General features: G+C 42.8%; 1 protein-coding gene across 6 annotated transcripts in view; it reads left to right on the forward strand.

Moving 5' to 3' along the window:
- SAP130 (Sin3A associated protein 130) overlaps positions 1 to 18,556 on the forward strand; it is a 101,810-nt gene that overhangs the window by 36,077 nt on the left and 47,177 nt on the right. For all 6 annotated transcript variants that reach the window (XM_054722768.1, XM_054722770.1, XM_028134839.2 and 3 more), the window contains exons 8-11: positions 10,439 to 10,586; positions 10,744 to 10,834; positions 11,009 to 11,113; positions 16,662 to 16,803. In XM_054722768.1, coding sequence (XP_054578743.1) covers positions 10,439 to 10,586; positions 10,744 to 10,834; positions 11,009 to 11,113; positions 16,662 to 16,803 — 486 coding nt within the window. The remainder of the gene's footprint in view (positions 1 to 10,438; positions 10,587 to 10,743; positions 10,835 to 11,008; positions 11,114 to 16,661; positions 16,804 to 18,556) is intronic.

Raw genomic sequence — 18,556 nt, forward strand, 5'->3', positions numbered from 1 at the left:
GCAGCACTCCTGGCCTCCTTTGTTTCACTCTACAAGAGGGCGTGGTTTCCATGCCAAAGCCAAGGCAGCGTGGGGTTGCCTGTGGCAGTAGCAAGGGCTCCCCGTCTGGGTGAGCTCAATCTGCTTGTCCCTGCGATTCCTGAAATATCTATCTGCCCTCACTCACCCATACACGTCCACACACACTCCTCCCACTTCTTATTCTGTCACACATTCTCTGCTAGCTGTCTTGTCGGCCACCATCTTTCTCCCTCCCTTTATTCTCTTTTTTATTGTCATTATTAACTTACTAGAGGCCTGGTGCACAAATTTGTGTATGGGTGGGGTCCCCCAGCCTGGCCGGCGATCAAGACTGATGTGGGCAATCCCGCCCATTCCCGATTGGGGCCCATGGGGGCTGGCTGGCCAGGGAGGGACCATGAGAGGGCTCCAGGGCATGTCTGTCCCTCTCTCCCAGTGCCAATTGGCCAGACTCCAGCAGCAAGCTAACCTACTGGTTGGGGTGTCTGCTCCCTGGTGGCCAATATGAGTCATAGCGACTGGTCGAGCAGTCAGCCAAACAGTCAATCCATCGATCAGACACTTAGCATATTATGCTTTTATTATATAGGGTTTTTATTTTCTCTTTTGTCCTTTTTTCTCCACTTAACTTTCCCTGTCTATATCTTAATATATTCATTATTACTATATATTAACTTCATTATTATTAATTTGTTTTGTTTCCTTTTCTTTTTTATTCCTATACTACTTCTTTTGGCTTCCTTCTTGCTCCCATATTGCCAGTTTTTCTTTTTCTTTATATTTCCTTTAAATCTTTGGTCTTGTGTCTTTTAGTATTTTTATTTTTCTCTTTCTCTTCTTTTTCCTTTTTAGTCTTTCGGTTGTTGCTTGCGTAACTTGATTTTCGTAGTGTTTTTGGATCAGTCCTGTTGTGTTCTGTTCTGTCAGCAGTTGTATGATAGTTGGGTTTGAACCTCACTGTCAGCAAGTCAAATGGAAGATCCCTCCCACTAATGGGACATAACAATCAAGTTCCAATTACAAAATGAGAGCCCAAATAACACACATAAATGGCATTTCTAGAGCATCCAGCTCAGGAGATCAAAGACACGACTGGACCCCTCAAATCGCTTTATACATAAGGCCATCCCACAGACCAGGAGACATCACAATTCTATCTAACACATAGAAACAAATACAGAGGCAGCTACAATGGGGAGGCAAAGAAACAACCCCCAAATGAAAGAAACAGGAATCTTCAGAAAAAGAACTAAATGAAATGGAGGCAAGCAACCAATCAAACATATAGTTCAAAGTAATAGTTATAAACATGATTAAGCAACTTAGTACAAATTACAAGGAACTCAGTGGGAACTACAACAGCATGAAAAAGAAAATAGAAACCATGAACAAAAGCCAGATAGAAATGAAGAATAACATATTAGACTTCAGGAACACATTGGAAGGAGTTAAAAGTAGATTGGATGAGGTAGAGGATGGAATCAGCTATTTGGAAGACAAGATAGAAATACCCAAATAGAACAGCAAATTTAAAAAGAATTAAAAAGTTGAAAGATGGCTTAAGGGAGCTCTGAGGCACCATGAAACCTGACAACATCCACATCATAGGAATACCAGAAGGAGTAGAATGTGAGCAAGGAGCAGAGAACTTGTTTGAAGAAATAATGACAGTAAACATCCCCAACCTGGTAAGGGAAAAAGTCATAGAAGTTCAGGAAATATAGAGTCCCAATCAAGATGAACCCAAAGAAACCCAGACCTAAACACATCACAATTAAAATGGCAAACATTAAAGGCAGCAAGAGATACTCAATGTTACTTACAACGGAGTTCCTATTAGAATCTCAACTGACCTCTCAGTAGAAACAGTTGAGACCAGAAGGGAGTGGCATGTAATATTCAAAAGTACTAACAAACCAGCAATGCAAGAAATGTTAAAGGGACTGCTTTAAGAAGAAAAGAAAACAGTGGAACATAGGTATAAAGAAAGTAAAAATAGCAATATATATAAATACCTATTAATAATGACCTTAAATGTAATTGGACTAAATTCTCCAATCAAAAGACATAGGTGACTTAATGGACAAAAAACATGACTCATATATATGCTGTCTACAAGAGACCCACCTCAGAACAAAAGATACACACAAACTGAGAGTGAAAGGATGAAAATAATATTCTATGGAAATAAGAAATGAAAAAAAAAATGCTGGGGTAGCAATACTTATGTGTGACAAAATAGACTTCAAAACAAAGGCAATAATTAGACATGGAAGGTTCATGGAATGGTTCAACAAGAAAATATAACTCTTTTAAACATATATGAACCCAATATAGGAACACCTGAATGTATATTTTAAACAAAAAACCTCTTGATGGTTTTTTTTTTTTAAATATACTCAAGAGAGAGATTGACGGCAATACAGTCTTAGTGGGGGACTTTAACAACCCACTGACATCACTGGATATATCTTTCAGATAAAAAATGAACAAGGAAACAGGCCTTAATGACACACTAGATCAGATGCATCTATCGGATACTTAACAGAACATTTTACCCAAAAGCAAAAGAATATGCAATCTTCTCAAACACGTGGAACGTTCTCAAAGATAGACCACATGTTAGAACACAAAACAAGTCTGTACAAATTTAGTAAAGTTTATATCATTCCAAGCATCTTGGATCACAATGGCATGAAGTTAGAAATCAATTACAATTAAAAAACTTAAAAACGCTCAAATATATGTAAGCTAAATAGCATGTTATTTAACAATGAATGGGTTACCAATGAGATACAACAAGAAATTCTAAACTTCCTGGAAACAAATGAAAATGACAGAATTTACAGATGCCTCCCATCCCCCCACATTGCTAACTGGACAACTCTTAATAAATTTTACTTCTGTTTTTTCTTTGCTACCAGACCATTACTTCATCTGCATAGAACCTTCTATTATCTTCGTGTTCTCGAGCAGTTCACTGGGATTTATATTTTCTTTACACCTTAAAAGTCTAGCTGGATTGCATAGTTCAGTGGTTGGCAAACTGCAGCTCGCGAGCCACATATGGCTCTTTGGCCCCTTGAGTGCGGCTCTTCCACAAAATACCACTTGCAGGCACGCACGTACAATTTGATTGAAACTTCATGGCCCATGCACAGAAGTCGGTTTTCGGCTCTCAAAAGAAATTTCAATCGTTGTACTGTTGATATTTGGCTCTGTTGACTAATGACTTTGCTGACCACTGGCATAGTTTATTATCCTATACTAGCTTTCCCGTTGTAGGAAAAATCCTGCAATAGGATTTCCTGCTGCACTCTACCCCGCCTCTGCTCCGCCCTTGTCCCCCGCCTCACCTTCTCCTCCAGACCCCCTGCGTTTCCCTTCGCCCCCGGCCCCGCCTCTGCTCCGCCCTTGTAACCCGCCCCGCCTTCTTCTCCAGCCCGCCCGCGTTTCCCTTCGCCCCCGGCCCTGCCTCCGCCCCACCCTTGTCCCCCGCCTCACCTTCTCCAGCCCGCCCGAGTTTCCCTTCGCCCCCGGCCCCGCCTCCGCTCCGCCCTTGTCCCCCGCCCCGCCTTCTCCTCCAGCCCGCCTGCTTTTCTGTTCGCCCCCGGCCCTGACTTCGCTCCTCCCTTCTCCTCCCCTCCCCCCCGCTTTCGACACTGTCTTGATATGCAAATTAGCCGCCATCTTTGTTGGGGTGATTTGCATACTTGTCCTGATTGGCTGGTGGGCGTGGCTTGGCTGGTGGGTGTGGCTTAGGTGTAGCGAAGGTGCTGTCAATTTGCATATTTGTCTATTATTAGATTAGATAATAAAAGCCTAATATGCTAAGTATCTAGCTGACCGTTTGACCAGTGCTATGACCCACACTGACCACCAGAGAGCAGATGCTTCGACCAGTAGGTTAGCTTGCTGCTGGGGTCCAGCCAATCAGGACTGGGCAACATGGCCAGACACACCCTGGAGCCCTCCTGCAGTCTCTCCCCGGCCCCGATCATTTGCCAGTGTGGTCCCTCAGCCTGGCCTGAGTCCTCTCGCAATCTGGGGCCCCTCAGGGTATGTTGGAGAGCCAGTTTCAGCCCAGTCCCCGCAGGCCAGGCCAAGGGACCCCACAAGTGCACAAATACATGCACCGGACCGCTAGTTATGAAATAATAACTATACAACAAAGGAAAAATTAAAAGTAAAATTTGTTTGAAAAGATAATGACAGAAAACTTCCCTAACCTGGTGAAGGAAACAGACATACAAGTCCAGGAAACACACATTCCCAAACAGGATGATGAACCCAAAGAGGCCCACACCAAGACACATTATAATTAAATTGTCAAAGGTTAAAGATAAACAATCTTAAAAGGAACAAGAGAAAAGCTCCCATAAGACTGTCAGCTGGTTTCTCAAAATAAAGTTTTCAGGCCAAGAGGAATTGAAAAATATTCAAAGTGATGAAAAGCAAAAACCTACAACCAAGATTAGTTTACCCAGCAAAACCATCATTTAGAATTGAAGGACATATAAAGAGCTTCCCAGATGAGAAAAAGCTAAAGGTGTTGTTAATCACCACCAAACTAGTATTACAAGAAATGTTAAAGGATTTTATTTGAGAAGATAAGAATATGAACAATAATTTGGCAGTAAATTCTTATCTGTCAACAAATGAATTCTAAAAAATGAAGAAGCAGAACAGAAACAGATTCATAGATACAGAGAACATTTTGACAGTTGTCAGATGAGAGGAGAGGTTAGGGGGATAAGTGAAAAAGGTGAAGGGATTAAGAAGTACAAATTGTTACACAATAGTCATTGGAATGTAAAGTACAGCTCGGGAATATTGTTAATAATATTGTAATAACTGTGGTGTCAGATGGGTACTAGATTATTTATTCAGGATGGTCACTTAGTATGTTCTATAATGTCTAATCACTGGGGTGATACTTAAAACTAGTATAATGTATGTCACCTATAATGGAAAATTAAAAATGGTCAGCCCCAGCCGGGGTGGCTCAGTTGGTTGGGCTTTGTCCTATGCACCAAGAGGTTACAGGTTCGATTCTGGTCAGTGCATATGCCCAAGAGGAGACTCGCTTCCCAGTGGGGTCGTCAGTTCCCGGAGGCAGCACCTCAATGTGTCACTCTCACATGGTGTTTCTCTCTCCCTCTCCCTTCTCTCTCTCAAAGTTATTTAAATTAAAAGTAAAACAAATTAAGTCTAAAAAAGAAAAGAAGAGCTTGTAGGACTAATACTTTCAGTTTTCACATGATTGCAATCGTTTCCCAGATATCCTGCACCTAAGGAGCAGTTTGGCTAGTGAGAAGCCCGTCACACAGGCTACATCGCCCATTTGGTGACTCCTGTTCATCGGAGTACTTTCTCCTCGTACAGGATGAGTCAGCTCGTGGCCTTTCCCTGCTTCCCTGGTCTTGAAACCAGCCATTTCTCGAAGGTTCCTTGGTTCATGTTAGTGGAAACAGTATTTAGAACCCAAGATCTGGGTGCGAGGGGTACACATTGCTTCTGAGCTATCATAGCTTTAAGCTGTTTTTCTAGACAGAGATAGTCAATACAGTAAATACAGGTCTTGATACTGAAATTTAAAATGAGATTTCACGGTACAGGTGTTTTCTTCTTAGATTTTGTATTTGTGTATTTTTTCTCTGATACTGAAAACCTTGTTTCCTAAAGACAATATAACTTCTTGGTTTTTTTTCATCCATACTAATAAAAAAAAAGTTTCAGAGTAACAAATCAGAGTTCCAAGTCCATTTGTCATAAATGAACCCCCTGTTTTCTGTAGATTACTACTAATAGTAAGACTACTGAGTAAAGTTTAAGACTTCTTCACATTCTTGTCTTCAGACTAGATCCTAGTAAGCAGAGTGGGAATGTGTTAAAAAGTCACTTGAAGTGATTCTTTTCCCTGTAGGACATGAAATAACACTTCCTTTTTCCTAATTTATGTTCACATGTTTTCAAAATATAAACTTGAAAAAAGTCACTCTTTTCTCCATCCCATAAAAACCACTTTCCCATGTTCCTATCCCTTTGCTTTTTAAGGTAAACTGATAATATTTTTATCGTCTTTCCAGTCTATGCTTACTATAATTTAATATATAGTTGTGATTATTTGTTTAAATTGGATTTTAATTTTTGGATTTGCTTTGTGAACTGTTTTAAACATGGAAAGTATTTGGTTCAAAAACCAAAGCTAATGTAAAGATGGAACTGCAAGCACCCCGCCCCTCCCCAGTCACCATGCTTTCGGGAGGCGGCCTGTCATCTCTGACTTGTCCTCCCAGAGGTTTCTTCATGCGCATACTTATGTATACAGATAAACACACACGTGTTCCTGTGTCCATTCCTTTCTCACAGGACATGCAGCATGCTATATTTATACATACTGTTTCTTACTTGCCTTTTTCTCTTCAGAGTCTACAGTAAACCCTTGATTTTGTGGACCTCGATCGAACAGACTTCATATTTAACAGACAAAATTTCCAGTCCATATGTCTTATGTGAGAATTAACACTCTGTTAACTTTAAATTCTTTTAACCAAGATTATCAGGTTATTTTTTTTTAATCTATTTGATTATTTTTAACAAATTTTGGTGAATAGGCCTTATGTTGGAAGAAACACTAGTAATTCCACAAACATAAGTAAATATTGCACATCTACAACTATAGTCTACATATTTAAATCCAAGAGTCACCGCTCATAAACAATGTTCAGCAAATGATTAGCACATGATCCCCCCCCCCCCCCCGCATCCTGCTCAGTAATGGCTTCTATTGTCATGTGGCATGGCAGCAGCAGTTAATGTGTGCCGGCCGGCCCACGTTCCCACACGCGCTAGGCCACACCCCAGCCTGTGCATCTGTTTACTCAGTGACTGGTGAACAAACGCATTTACTAGGCCTAGTCAGATTAAATTTAAAATTACAATAATACATATAGGAAACTTCTGTGAAATTAAACTTTCATTCATGCTTACTAGTAATTTTAATTACACCAATGTGTCACATTACGTAAGAACAGGCAAACTAATTAGTCAAATTTTTAACACGCATTCAGTAAACCTATTTTATTATGTAACAGACTTTTGGCTTTAACAGACACTCCCTCGCTCGATTATTCCCTTATATTGAGGTTTTACTGTCTTCTGTAGGAACTCCAAATCAGTACATTGACACATCTTACTCATTCTTTTTGTCCCCTCTTAGGGGTGAAGTGACAGGCATTGTACCATATGCGGTTGCATATTTGTGATGATGTAAGTGGTAGTGCTAAGTCAGAGAGTATATGCCTCAAGTTTCTCACCTAAAATATGGCAATAATATTACTATTTCAAAGATCATTTTGAGGAGTAACTATATACTGTAAGTAAAGCGCATAAAATATGTCTAGTGTGCATTATATATACACGGGATGGGCACAAATAGGTTTACAGTTGTTAATGTGGAAATCCTCCTATATAATAAAGAGCTAATATGCAAATTGTCATCACACCATAACAGCTCAGACACTCAACACTGGGGAAAGAAGAATGGGAACCGGCCAGGCACAAATGAGCTTGCGAGAAAGGAATGGGGACCAGCCAGGCTGCAGCCTGAGAGAAGGACAAGCCGCCTGCCCATGGTCCCCTACAGCTGCGACTGGCCCGGGTGCCTGCGACCAGCCGGAGGAGGGAATCCTGGGTCCTGGGTGCAGGGCGAGGCAGAGGCGATATAGGGGCAATCAGGCAGGCAGGCAGACGTGGTTAGGGGTGATCAGACAGGGATGCAGAGGGGTTAGGGGTGATCAGGCAGGCAGGCAGAGGGGTTAGGTGTGATCAGGCAGGCAGGCAGAGGGGTTAGAGGTGATCAGGCAGGCAGGCAGGCAGGCGAGCGGTTAGGAGCCAGTGGTCCCAGATTGCGAGAGGCAGTCGGACATCCCCCAAGGGGTTCCCGATTGAAGAGGGTGCAGTCTGGGCTGAAGGGACCCCTCTCCCCCCGTGCATGAATTTTGTGCATGGGGCCTCTAGTGATTACAATACTCAGTAATATACAAGAATAAACTATTTGTTTCATGTACTCAAAATTGTAACCCTACTTTGCCCTATCCTGTGTAAGTATTCTTTGGGGGGTATATTTATGTATAAGCTGGACCTCTTAAAATATGAATGTGTTTATGTTTGAATTAAGGAGACCCTTTCAGGCGATTCTAATTGCACTGTTCTTTGTTTAAAGGATGTCCAAAATGGTTTCCATAATTAGGTTCCTTTATCCTAAAACGTGTCGTATTTTTAATTACATGTACACGAATCTCTCTCTGTTTCTCATTGTAAGTGCTGGGCATGCCTGGCTTCCATGGCGCTGCGTGGTGCCTGCGCCGTCAGCTCCAGGCGTGTGCCTCCTCCTCAGTGAGCTCCAGCAGTGTCCACAGCTGCATGTGTGGCCAGGCTTCCCGCTTCCCTTGAAGCTCAGATGATACATTTAGTTCTCTTTCTGTGGGGAGAAAGCTGTCCGTTGTAAAGTTGATTCCCCGGTGGCTCTCTAGGTCTGATTTTATTGATTTCAGAGAGGAAGGAAGAGGGAGTGAGAGATAGAAACATCAATGATGAGAGAATCATGGATCAGCTGCCTCCTGCACGCCTCACACCGGGGATCTAGACCGCAACCTGGGAATGTGCCCTGACCGGGAATTGAACCGTGACCTCCTGGTTCATGGGGTCAGTGCTCAACCATTGAGCCATGCCAGCCATCTAGTTCTGATTTTAAAGCATTTTGAGAAGGGATCCTTATGATAAAAATCATTGCTTAGTTTGGACACATGAAATCTTAGTAACCATTACATTGAATTTCATATGCTAGAAGGATACTATCCTAAGAGTCACATCTTCACCCTTACAGCTCAGCTTAACCCGTTTTCTTCTCCCTGCTTTATATTCACTTGGTTCCAAAATATAAAAGGATAGGAAGGTATACAATAAGGAGTATCGCAGTTGGCACCAACGAGAGCTTCATATGCGTCAGGTATGCGTGAGTCAACTTAGCCTTTTATAGATATAGAATAAACTTGCTTCGTTAGACCTGCTTTCTGATGTAGCTAAACTTTTTCCAGCCCAGTGAAGCACCCCAACTTCACTTTCAGGTAATTGTCAGCAACACAGCAATAAATATCAACACGAAGCAGATTATTATTGTAGATCATGCAGAGAGAACAAAGGGCAAAATATTTAACTGTAGCAGTGTTTGACTATATTCTGTGCAGTGAGAAAACCTGAAGTCCTTTTCAAGGTCCACCATTTCTTCTTTTCAGTTGGGTCAAGTCTCTAAGTTTTCTAAATCTCCATTTTCAGGCTAATGAAAATGGGATTCTACCGAGTCTCCTATCTACCTACTCCAGGACTTCTGTGAGGATCAAATGAAATGAGGCACGGGAAGATGCTTCACAGACATTTGTTTAAAGTAAAATGTTTGCACCTGGCTATAAAGCAAGTCATGTTCCTGGGCTGAAGAAACTGCAAGGAGGCTAGTCACTAGGGAGAGGAAGCCAGGTGTTGCTATGTAATGTTATTACCTGGTGCCCACAGCCACCATTTCTGGGCTGGGCTACGTTGTGGGCCGCATTTTGTGCGTCTCAGCAGCTTCAGCTGCGATTTGGTGGGGTGTCCCTCTGGGGTGGTGACAGGGCCTGTGTCCAACTTAGAGGAAGCCGAGTGTTGCTTTGTCAGCGCCAGGTCTGCACTGCCATTTCTGTAAATGGCAAGTACGTGTTATGGCAGCTCCTGTGTTGTGCATCTGCCCCCTGGTGGTCAGTGCGCACCATAGCAACCGGTTGGACAGGTGAAGGGACGCAGCATATTAACCTTTTATATATATATAGATGCTTTCTTGAGATTGCCATAGAGCTTTGCTTAACTGTATGGAGGGTGCTGACAATGACCTCAGTTTAACTTCTTCAGTCCATGGTACATGTTGATTGCTTTTTAAATGGCGCTCACAGTTTCAGAAGAAAAACTTGATGGGCCTTTTACTTCACTGGTTCAACAGTGGACCTCACAGGCTTCTGAAAAAATACAACTCTCCCTGGCCAGTGGTTCAGTGGTTAGAGCATTGGCCCAACGTCCAAAAGGTCATGGGTTTGATTCCCTGTCAAGGGTGCACACCTGGGTTGCAGGTTCAATCTCCAGCCCTGGTCGTGACACATGTGGGGGGTTAACAGTCCATGTGTCTCTTGGGTTGATGTTTCTCTCTCTCTCCTTCCTCACCCTTCCTTTCCACTCTCTCTAAAAATCAAGGGAGAAAAAAATAGCCTTTAGTAAGGATTAACAACAAAACTACCTCTCTATGACTGTGGTCTAACACCAGGGAGTAAATTGGTGCCTGAGCTGTGTCTGGAGACAAGTTACAAATCACGTCTATCTGTCTTTTCAGTCGGCCAGCTTTGTCTATCCAGCACCCACCATCTGCGGCCATCAGCATTCAGCGCCCCCCCCAGTCACGGGACGCAGCAACAAGAATAACACTGCCCTCGCACCCTGCATTAGGGACACCAAAGCAGCAGCTTCACACCATGGCTCAGGTAAACCAGAGGGCTGAACCGTCTGTGTGCTGCTGCTGTGGTTCAAGTGAGAACTGCAAAAGTCACGAAGCATGTGCAATCCTGAAGGCCATGGTTGCTTCCTAACTGGATGGAGTGGCAGATGCTCGTCTGTAACTGTGTTCTTGGTCTCCCACAGAAAACCATCTTCAGCACGGGCACCCCAGTGGCTGCGGCGACAGTGGCACCTATTTTGGCGACCAACACCATCTCTTCAGCAACCACAGCCGGTGAGTCAACAGCCCTGCTCCTGCTTTCTGCCCGGTTCCTTTCACTCCTCCGCTTAAAGAGTAGGCCATGAAAACTACCTTAACTTCTCCCAAGAGCTTGTCTCGCGTTTGTGAGAATCTATAATGTGTTCAGAGGCAATTGTTGAAGAATTTTCCTTTTTTCTCCCTTTTTAGGATCTGTGTCACACACACAAGCCCCCACGAGTACAATTGTTACCATGACAATGCCCTCCCATTCATCCCATGCTACTGCTGTGACCACCTCAAACATCCCAGTTGGTAAGTGTGGTACACCCATCCGACAGAAGCTGAAAAGGGATTTTTCAGCCCCTCTGACCAGCTCTTCTTTTAGATGGATAGTATTGATTTTTTTAGCTGTTGATTTTCAAAGTAGCAGTGAATTTAACTTTTAACAATATTTGTTGTACAGGTTTGGCATGACAGTAGGGAGAAAGGAATAATAATCTTTGAGAGCTCAAAGTAAACTTTAACTCTACTTTTAACTGCCTTGTGCATCAAACTTGACTCTTTTTATGTGTACCTTTTAAAGAAATAAATTAACTTTACTGACACAGAAACAATAGGAAAAGCAAGCAAGAAGCAAAGATCTGGAATGAGGAGAACTGATGGATTGTTCAGGAAAAATCTTTGGGTGACAATAGTGGGAAGATAGCTAAACATAGGTTTTCATTTAAGTGCTGCCTCAGAACACTTCATAACTGTCTTAAAGTTTCTTCTAGGCTTTATTACTCCCCCCTTTAAATATCACATCCTTTGAATGTTTAACAAATTCTTTGGAGGGTTTCTGGCAGCAGACTCAGTCACTAGGAGCAGGCCTGGCAAACGCCCCACATGATCGTCCATATAGTAGATGCAGCGATGCCGGCCTCCGAGGTCTCTGCCCCTGCTGCTTGCCAGTGGCCAGTGTGAACGGGCGTGCCCATGTTCCAGGGAGACTTTCTGGACACGGAAACTTGAATTTCATATAATTTTAAGTGTCACAAAATGCTCCTCTCCCCTCAACCACTTCAATCCACAGGCCTTGCTTAGCTCACAGGCCTCACGGAAGCGGGCAGGAGGCAGCATTTGGCTCTCGGGCCACCGGTTGCCAGCCTCTATCCCAGGGGCCGCTGTCACTCTCACGGCCTCCCAGACAGACTGCGGCCTGGCAGGCTGCTCTCGCTCGTCCTCTGGCCGCAGGTTTTAGCTCTGGTGTTAGGTTTGCGTCGGGCCAGCATGATGAGCATGCCATCGCCCCCCAAGGTAAGGCTGTGTGCTGTCCGATGGCATGCTGATGTGCTGAGCACGGAGGCCTCGGGGTCTAATGGCCAGGCCAGAGGTGTCGCTGCCGCCCATGTGCTCCAGCCTGGCTGCTCTTCTCCCTGCTTGCTTTTTGCGTATGCGAGACAGACTGCAGCTGCACGGCCCTCCTACCAAACTGTGAGGACACTTTTCAAATAATGGTAACCCAGGAAACCCTGTAACGGGGCTGTGCCCACCCCAAATTGGTACTAAGCCCCCCAAAAGACAGGTAGCCGAGAGGACACTGCTGCTGGCTCTTTCTCCTGTCACTGCTCACTCAGCCTGCCACCACACTTCCCTCATGTCCCTCCGGAGCTCACTTCTCTTCTGTGAAAGGAAGTTTGTTATGTGTGTCTGGTTTCAGCCATAATGCACTGTTATTGAAAAGATCATTGATAATTACGTATTGTCGTGGCAAACTAATGTCTGTCTATACTTGCCATTGTCGGCATTTATCCTCAGCCGTAACATCAGAGCCCAGCCGTTCTTTTCATGTTTGCAGTCCAGACTCTCACAGGGGAATCTGCGGCTGTGAAGAAAATCAGACCAGTGGAGAGGGGGCAGTGTATCTTACAGGGGCTCTTTGGTTTTCTCTTGATCCCTCTGAAAAATTATTTCGAGATTAGTTCTTGTTAATGTCACTGTATCTTCCTAAGAGATCACAGTGGAAGTCACCTCACTAAATGTACCAGGATGGTCTGGTATCTCAGTGGTTAGAGCACTGTCCTAATACACCAACGTTGCAGGTTCGATCCCTGGTCATAGCATTTACGTGAACCAACCAATGAATGCACAAATAAGTGGAACAACAAAATCGATGTTTATCTTTCTCTCTCTTTCTCTGTCTATCTCCCTTCTTCCCTCCCTCTCTCTCTCCTCCCTTCCTTCCTTCCTCCCTCTCTCTCTCTCTCTCTCTCTCTCTCTCTCTCTCTCAAATCAATAAATAAAAATCTTAAGTAAAAGTACCAGGAGACAAAACTGTGTTCATACATTTTTGCTAAAACTAGCAACTTTGCCGAAACCGGTTTGGCTCAGTGAATAGAGCGTCGGCCTGCGGACTGAAAGGTCCCAGGTTCGATTCTGGTCAAGGGCATGTACCTTGGTTGCGGGCACATCCCCAGTGGGGGATGTGCAAGAGGCAGCTGATCGATGTTTCTCTATCATCGATGTTTCTAACTCTCTATCCCTCTCTCTTCCTCTCTGTAATAAAATCAATAAAATATATGTTAACAAAAAAAAAAAAAAGAAAGAAAACTAGCAACTTTATACCTGTCCTAAGTTACTGTATTACTGTATTCTATATCTCCTTAGCTCATTTATTTTTGAATTTTAACCATTTACTGAATTTTATATAAGAAAATCATTTGTCAGAAATGTCTAAACATTTAACATCTGCCACCTTAATGTGATTGGTTTCATCTAAGTTCAATTAGGTTTATGCTCTAGTTTTATTTTCTTCTTTTATAGTAACCCAAATACTTTTTTGTTACATCATAATAGGATCCCTGTACAAAGGTTGAGAAGGAAAACTTGACATTAAACCTAGAGCATTGATCTTCAAGTTTAGGTGTAGGGGATATATTAAATCACCTAAGTGGTTTTTTCCAGGTGAGATTAAATATTGAATTCAGCCATTGTTACTAATAATAATATATTGGGTCAGGAGTAAAAATGATTAACAATGAACATAGGGTTTTCTCCTCTAATGAATGCTTATCTCCAGTAGATGACCATCCTGTTTTCTCCTTCTCTGGCCCACACATGCCAGTGTCTTAGAATATTCAAGGCAGAGTAAATCACAGCATTCAGAAAACGAAATTATCTTTGGATATAGCATTATGGCCAAGTTATGATTTCTGCATTATATTTTTCCTTAAATTTTATTTATTTTTAATAATAGAGAATGTGGCTTTTTTAATTAGAAAAAAGTAAAGAATTAAAATTTGGAATGTGTTTACTGTTCACACCACTGTTTAGTTATCCAACAAATGACAACTGCATTCTTTGTAAGTATTATTTTTCCTGCCTTTTATGGGAAGAGTGAAAAACAAGGCTTAGTTGCTTTCCACTCAATACTCTACTTCTTACTGCTGGAGAATGTGCCATGCCAGCTCCTCTCTGTTAGCCAGCAGATGCCATCATCAGTGCTCCAGTGGGGCACCCAGCAGGCATCCTGCAGGAACTTCTCCAGCTGTCTCCCAGAAACTCCTGGGCATCATGGTGGTTGTGCTGCTCTCCTTTGGTGTTGGATGCGTTGCACTCTGGGTAATGTGGGGCGTCATCCTAGTCTCTAATGGTTCTGTGCTGTCGCTGGTGTAACAGGTCTTCACACAGATGGAACTTTTGACCCTCTGTGGGGTAGGGAACGCCCCACCCGGGGACCATATAAGGCCACACCAAGGCATTATGAGTTAATGGTTGACTAGATATAGCAGGCTGATTTTTTAAATATATTTTTATTGATTTCAGAGAAGAAGGGAGAGGGAGAGAGAGATAGAAACATGGATCAGCTACCTCCTGCACTCCCCTCCCCCACTGGGGATCAAATGGTCACCTCCTGGTTCATAGGTCAATGCTCAACCCCTGAGCCACACCAGCCAGCCTAGCAGGCTAATTTTTTTTTTAAATATATTTTATTGATTTTTTTACAGAGAGGAAGAGAGAGGGATAGAGAGTTAGAAACATCGATGAGAGAGAAACATCGATCAGCTGCCTCCTGCACACCTCCAATTGAGGATGTACCTGCAACCAAGGTACATGCCCTTGACTGGAATTTAACCTGGGACCTTTCAGTCGGAAGGCCAACGCTCTATCTACTGAGCCAAACCGGTTAGGGCTAATTTTTAAGATGATAATTTTGTATGGCCTGAGAATGATGTTATAACTATCCAAATGGCCCTTGGCAGAGAAAAGGTTCCCCACCCCTGCTCTATATCTCTGAGGTCACAGCTTCTCTTTGCAAATTTCGAGGCATAGAGTTAACAGGTAGGTCTCTCAAGAACCATAAAGTATGTCCCAGTTCACCTATACCTTCGAAACAAAATTTGATTGCAAATTGTAGAGGAAAGCAAATTTTGAGCCTGATATTAATTTGAAAACTCTTGGTTTTTTTTTTACTTTGCTGTAAGGTATTAGATAAAGTCATAGGATATTCAAAATTAAATAATTATCTAGAGAAGGCCTAAGAGATGAGGAAGATGGCACTCTAGAAATTAAGATGATCTACTCAGTACTAATTAGCCACGTTACTGCTTTCTTATGGACCCAGTTAAGGAGTAGAATCTAAGGTCTTGGTCATTCCTATATTTGTATTTTCATTTGTTTATGGTTTGTTTGTTTTTTAATAAAAAGTTTTCTCCTTCTCAAAAAAAGGATCTCAAAGAAGCCAGGACAGGGGAATGAGGCCTGGTTGCTGATATTTTTGTTAAAGGAGTAATGCTGAACCCTGCTTTGATAGAGTGAATATATTATACTAGTGGACTAGAGTCCCGTTGCATGAATTCATGCACGGGTCGGGTCCTTCTGCCTGGCCGGCGATCGGGGCCATCTCGCCCAGTCCCCATTGGGGCCAGCCGGCCAGGGGGAGAGATTGTGGGAGGTTGGCTAGCCATGGGAGGTTGGCTGTGGGAGCATACTGACCACCAGGGGGCAGCTCCTGCATTGAGCGTCTGCCCTCTGGTGGTCACTGCACATCATAGCTACCATCTGGTTGACCGGTAGTATCAGTTGCTTAGGCTTTTATATATATATATATATATATATATATGTATGTATAGACTAGAGGCCTCGTGCACGAAATTTGTGCACGGCGGTGGGGGAGGTTCCCTCAGCCCAGCCTGTACCCTCTCACAATCCTGGACCCCTCGGGGGATGCAGTCAGACATCCCTCTCACAATCTTGGGACTGCTGGCCTGCCTACTTCATGGCCCCTAACCCCTCTGCCTGCCTGCCTCATCTCCCCTAACCACTCGCCTGCCTGCCTAATCACCCCTAACTGCTCGCCTGCCTGCCTGATCGCCCCTAACCGCCTCTGCCTCGGCCCCCGCTGCCACAGCTTTATCTGGAAGTTCATTCGGCTGTCCGGTCTAATTAGCATATTATGCTTGTATTTTTATAGATTAGATTGAAATAATTTTGTTGAACCTTGTGTACTCATCTTTCATTTTTTATTTTGATTAAAACTAAAAATCCAACCCTAACTGGTTTGTCTCAGTGGATAGAGTGTTGGCCTGCGGACTCAAGGGTCCCAGGTTCGATTCTGGTCAAGGGCATGTACCTTGATTGCAGGCACATACCCAGTAGGGAGTGTGCAGGAGGCAGCTGATCGATGCTTCTCTCTCATCGATGTTTCTAACTCTATCCATCTCTTCCTCTCTGTAAAAAATCAATAAAATGTATTTTTTTTAAAAAAAACTAAAAATCCAGACTTCTTATTACTGTTTGCATTAAGATTGTTGTGCAAGAATGATTTGGCTTGACAGTGAAAGCATATGAGCAGTAATGTCATTGGTTTTCCTTTTTGTAGCTAAGGTGGTGCCTCAGCAGATCACACACACTTCTCCTAGGATCCAGCCTGATTACCCCACGGAGAGGAGCAGCCTGATTCCCATTTCAGGACATCGGGCCTCTCCAAATCCTGTGGCCATGGAGACTCGAAGTGACAACAGGTAGGAGGCAACGTGCCAGTTACACTACTTAGTGTGTCATTAATTGTTTTGATTTTTCAATAATATAAAATGTCCCACAAATATGGCATATACACTGAGTGGCCAGATTATTGTGATCTCTGAATGCATAATAATCTGGCCACTCAGTGTACTTCTCTTGAGCACCTCATTTATTTTTGATATCAAAGATACTATAAATCGTGCACCTGATCAGTTTTCCCCTTTGCATTGGCTGATTGAAAGCTCAGGGCAAATAGGTGGTTGATCTCCAGCAAAAGTTTAGAATACTTTTGGTACCCATTGGAGATACAGATACACTGAGTGGCCAGATTATTATGTGTTCAGAGATCATCATCATCGGGCCACTCAGTGTGCATGTACTTATTTTTAAACTAGAGGCTTGGTGCACAGATTCATGCACCGGTAGGGTCATTATATTATTTCTCTTAGTTTTATGAAAATGTCTGTATTCAGCCATTCTCCTTTTGATGGGTGTTCTCTTAGCATCCATTGTTTTGTTTTGTATGTTTCTATGTATAACTTATTTTGAGAGTAAAGGTTGCAGTATTATGACCCTAAATATTTCCATTTTCATCTATGAAGAACAAAGGCATTCTTACTTAATCTTGAAAGTATAGTTACCCCTGAAACAATTTTTTAGCTTTCTATCCTCTTTCATACGTTGACATTTTTTAAGGTTATGGATAGACCAGTTTTTGTAGAATATTCAATTTGGGCTTGCCAGATTGTTTCCTCATAGTTAGATTCAAGCTATGCATTTTTGGAGTGAATACCACTGGTTGATAGCTCTTCTCACTACTATTACATCAGACAGCTCATGCTATTTCTTTGTCTCACTATTATTATGTCAACAATAGTTACTTAGAGAAGATGTGACGTTTGCCAGATTTTCCTACTATAAAAGGGTATTTTCTTCTTTGTAACTAATCTGTGTGGAAATACTTTGAGGCTATGAATATCCTTTCCCCCAGTAAACTTTCATGCAATAATTTGTTTATTGATGATTCTTGGCTGAATCAGTTGAGGGTTGTTGCAATATGATGGTTGCAAAATAGTGACTTTTTCTAACTGTCGTTGCTTTCACATTTATCAGTTGACATTTTGATACAAAGATATTTTCTCATTTTTCCCCATTTATATTGTTGTGTATTTTATTTTTTTTTAGAATCAGCATAGGCTCATTGGTTTGGTTTTATTCATTACTACAGTCTCAGTATCATCTGTTTTGATGCTCAAATTGTCTCTGGGTTGGTCCATGGGAGCCCCTTCGGACTAGTTCCTGTGGTTTTGCCATGTCCTAGTCATTCCAGCCCTTGCCACAATACGATTCTCCAGGCCCCTCCTGAACTTTGTCAACATCTTGGAGTCCACCATTTCTCCAAGGAGCCTGGTTCCTTTCCTCATTTAGAAACCAAGATGTAGGCATTAGCTGTTTGTTGGCGTTTTCTCTAGGCTCTTTCAGCAGGCAGAGGTAAGAAGTATGTAACACTTCACAAATTCTTTACTTAGCACATGCTTATACCTCTAATTCCACCCCGTTCCTGCCCCCATGGCATACTTGCACAGGAAGTCACTTCAGCATCTGGTCACTTTTTTTTTTTTTTTCCCAATATATTTTATTGATTTTCCACAGAGAGGAAGGGAGAGGGAGAGAGAGTTAGAAACATCTGTGAGAGAGAAATATCAATCAGCCGCCGCCTCCACACACCCCACTGGGGATGTGCCCACATCC

Source organism: Eptesicus fuscus, chromosome 11, assembly GCF_027574615.1.
Source record: "Eptesicus fuscus isolate TK198812 chromosome 11, DD_ASM_mEF_20220401, whole genome shotgun sequence".
Lineage (NCBI taxonomy): Eukaryota > Metazoa > Chordata > Mammalia > Chiroptera > Vespertilionidae > Eptesicus > Eptesicus fuscus.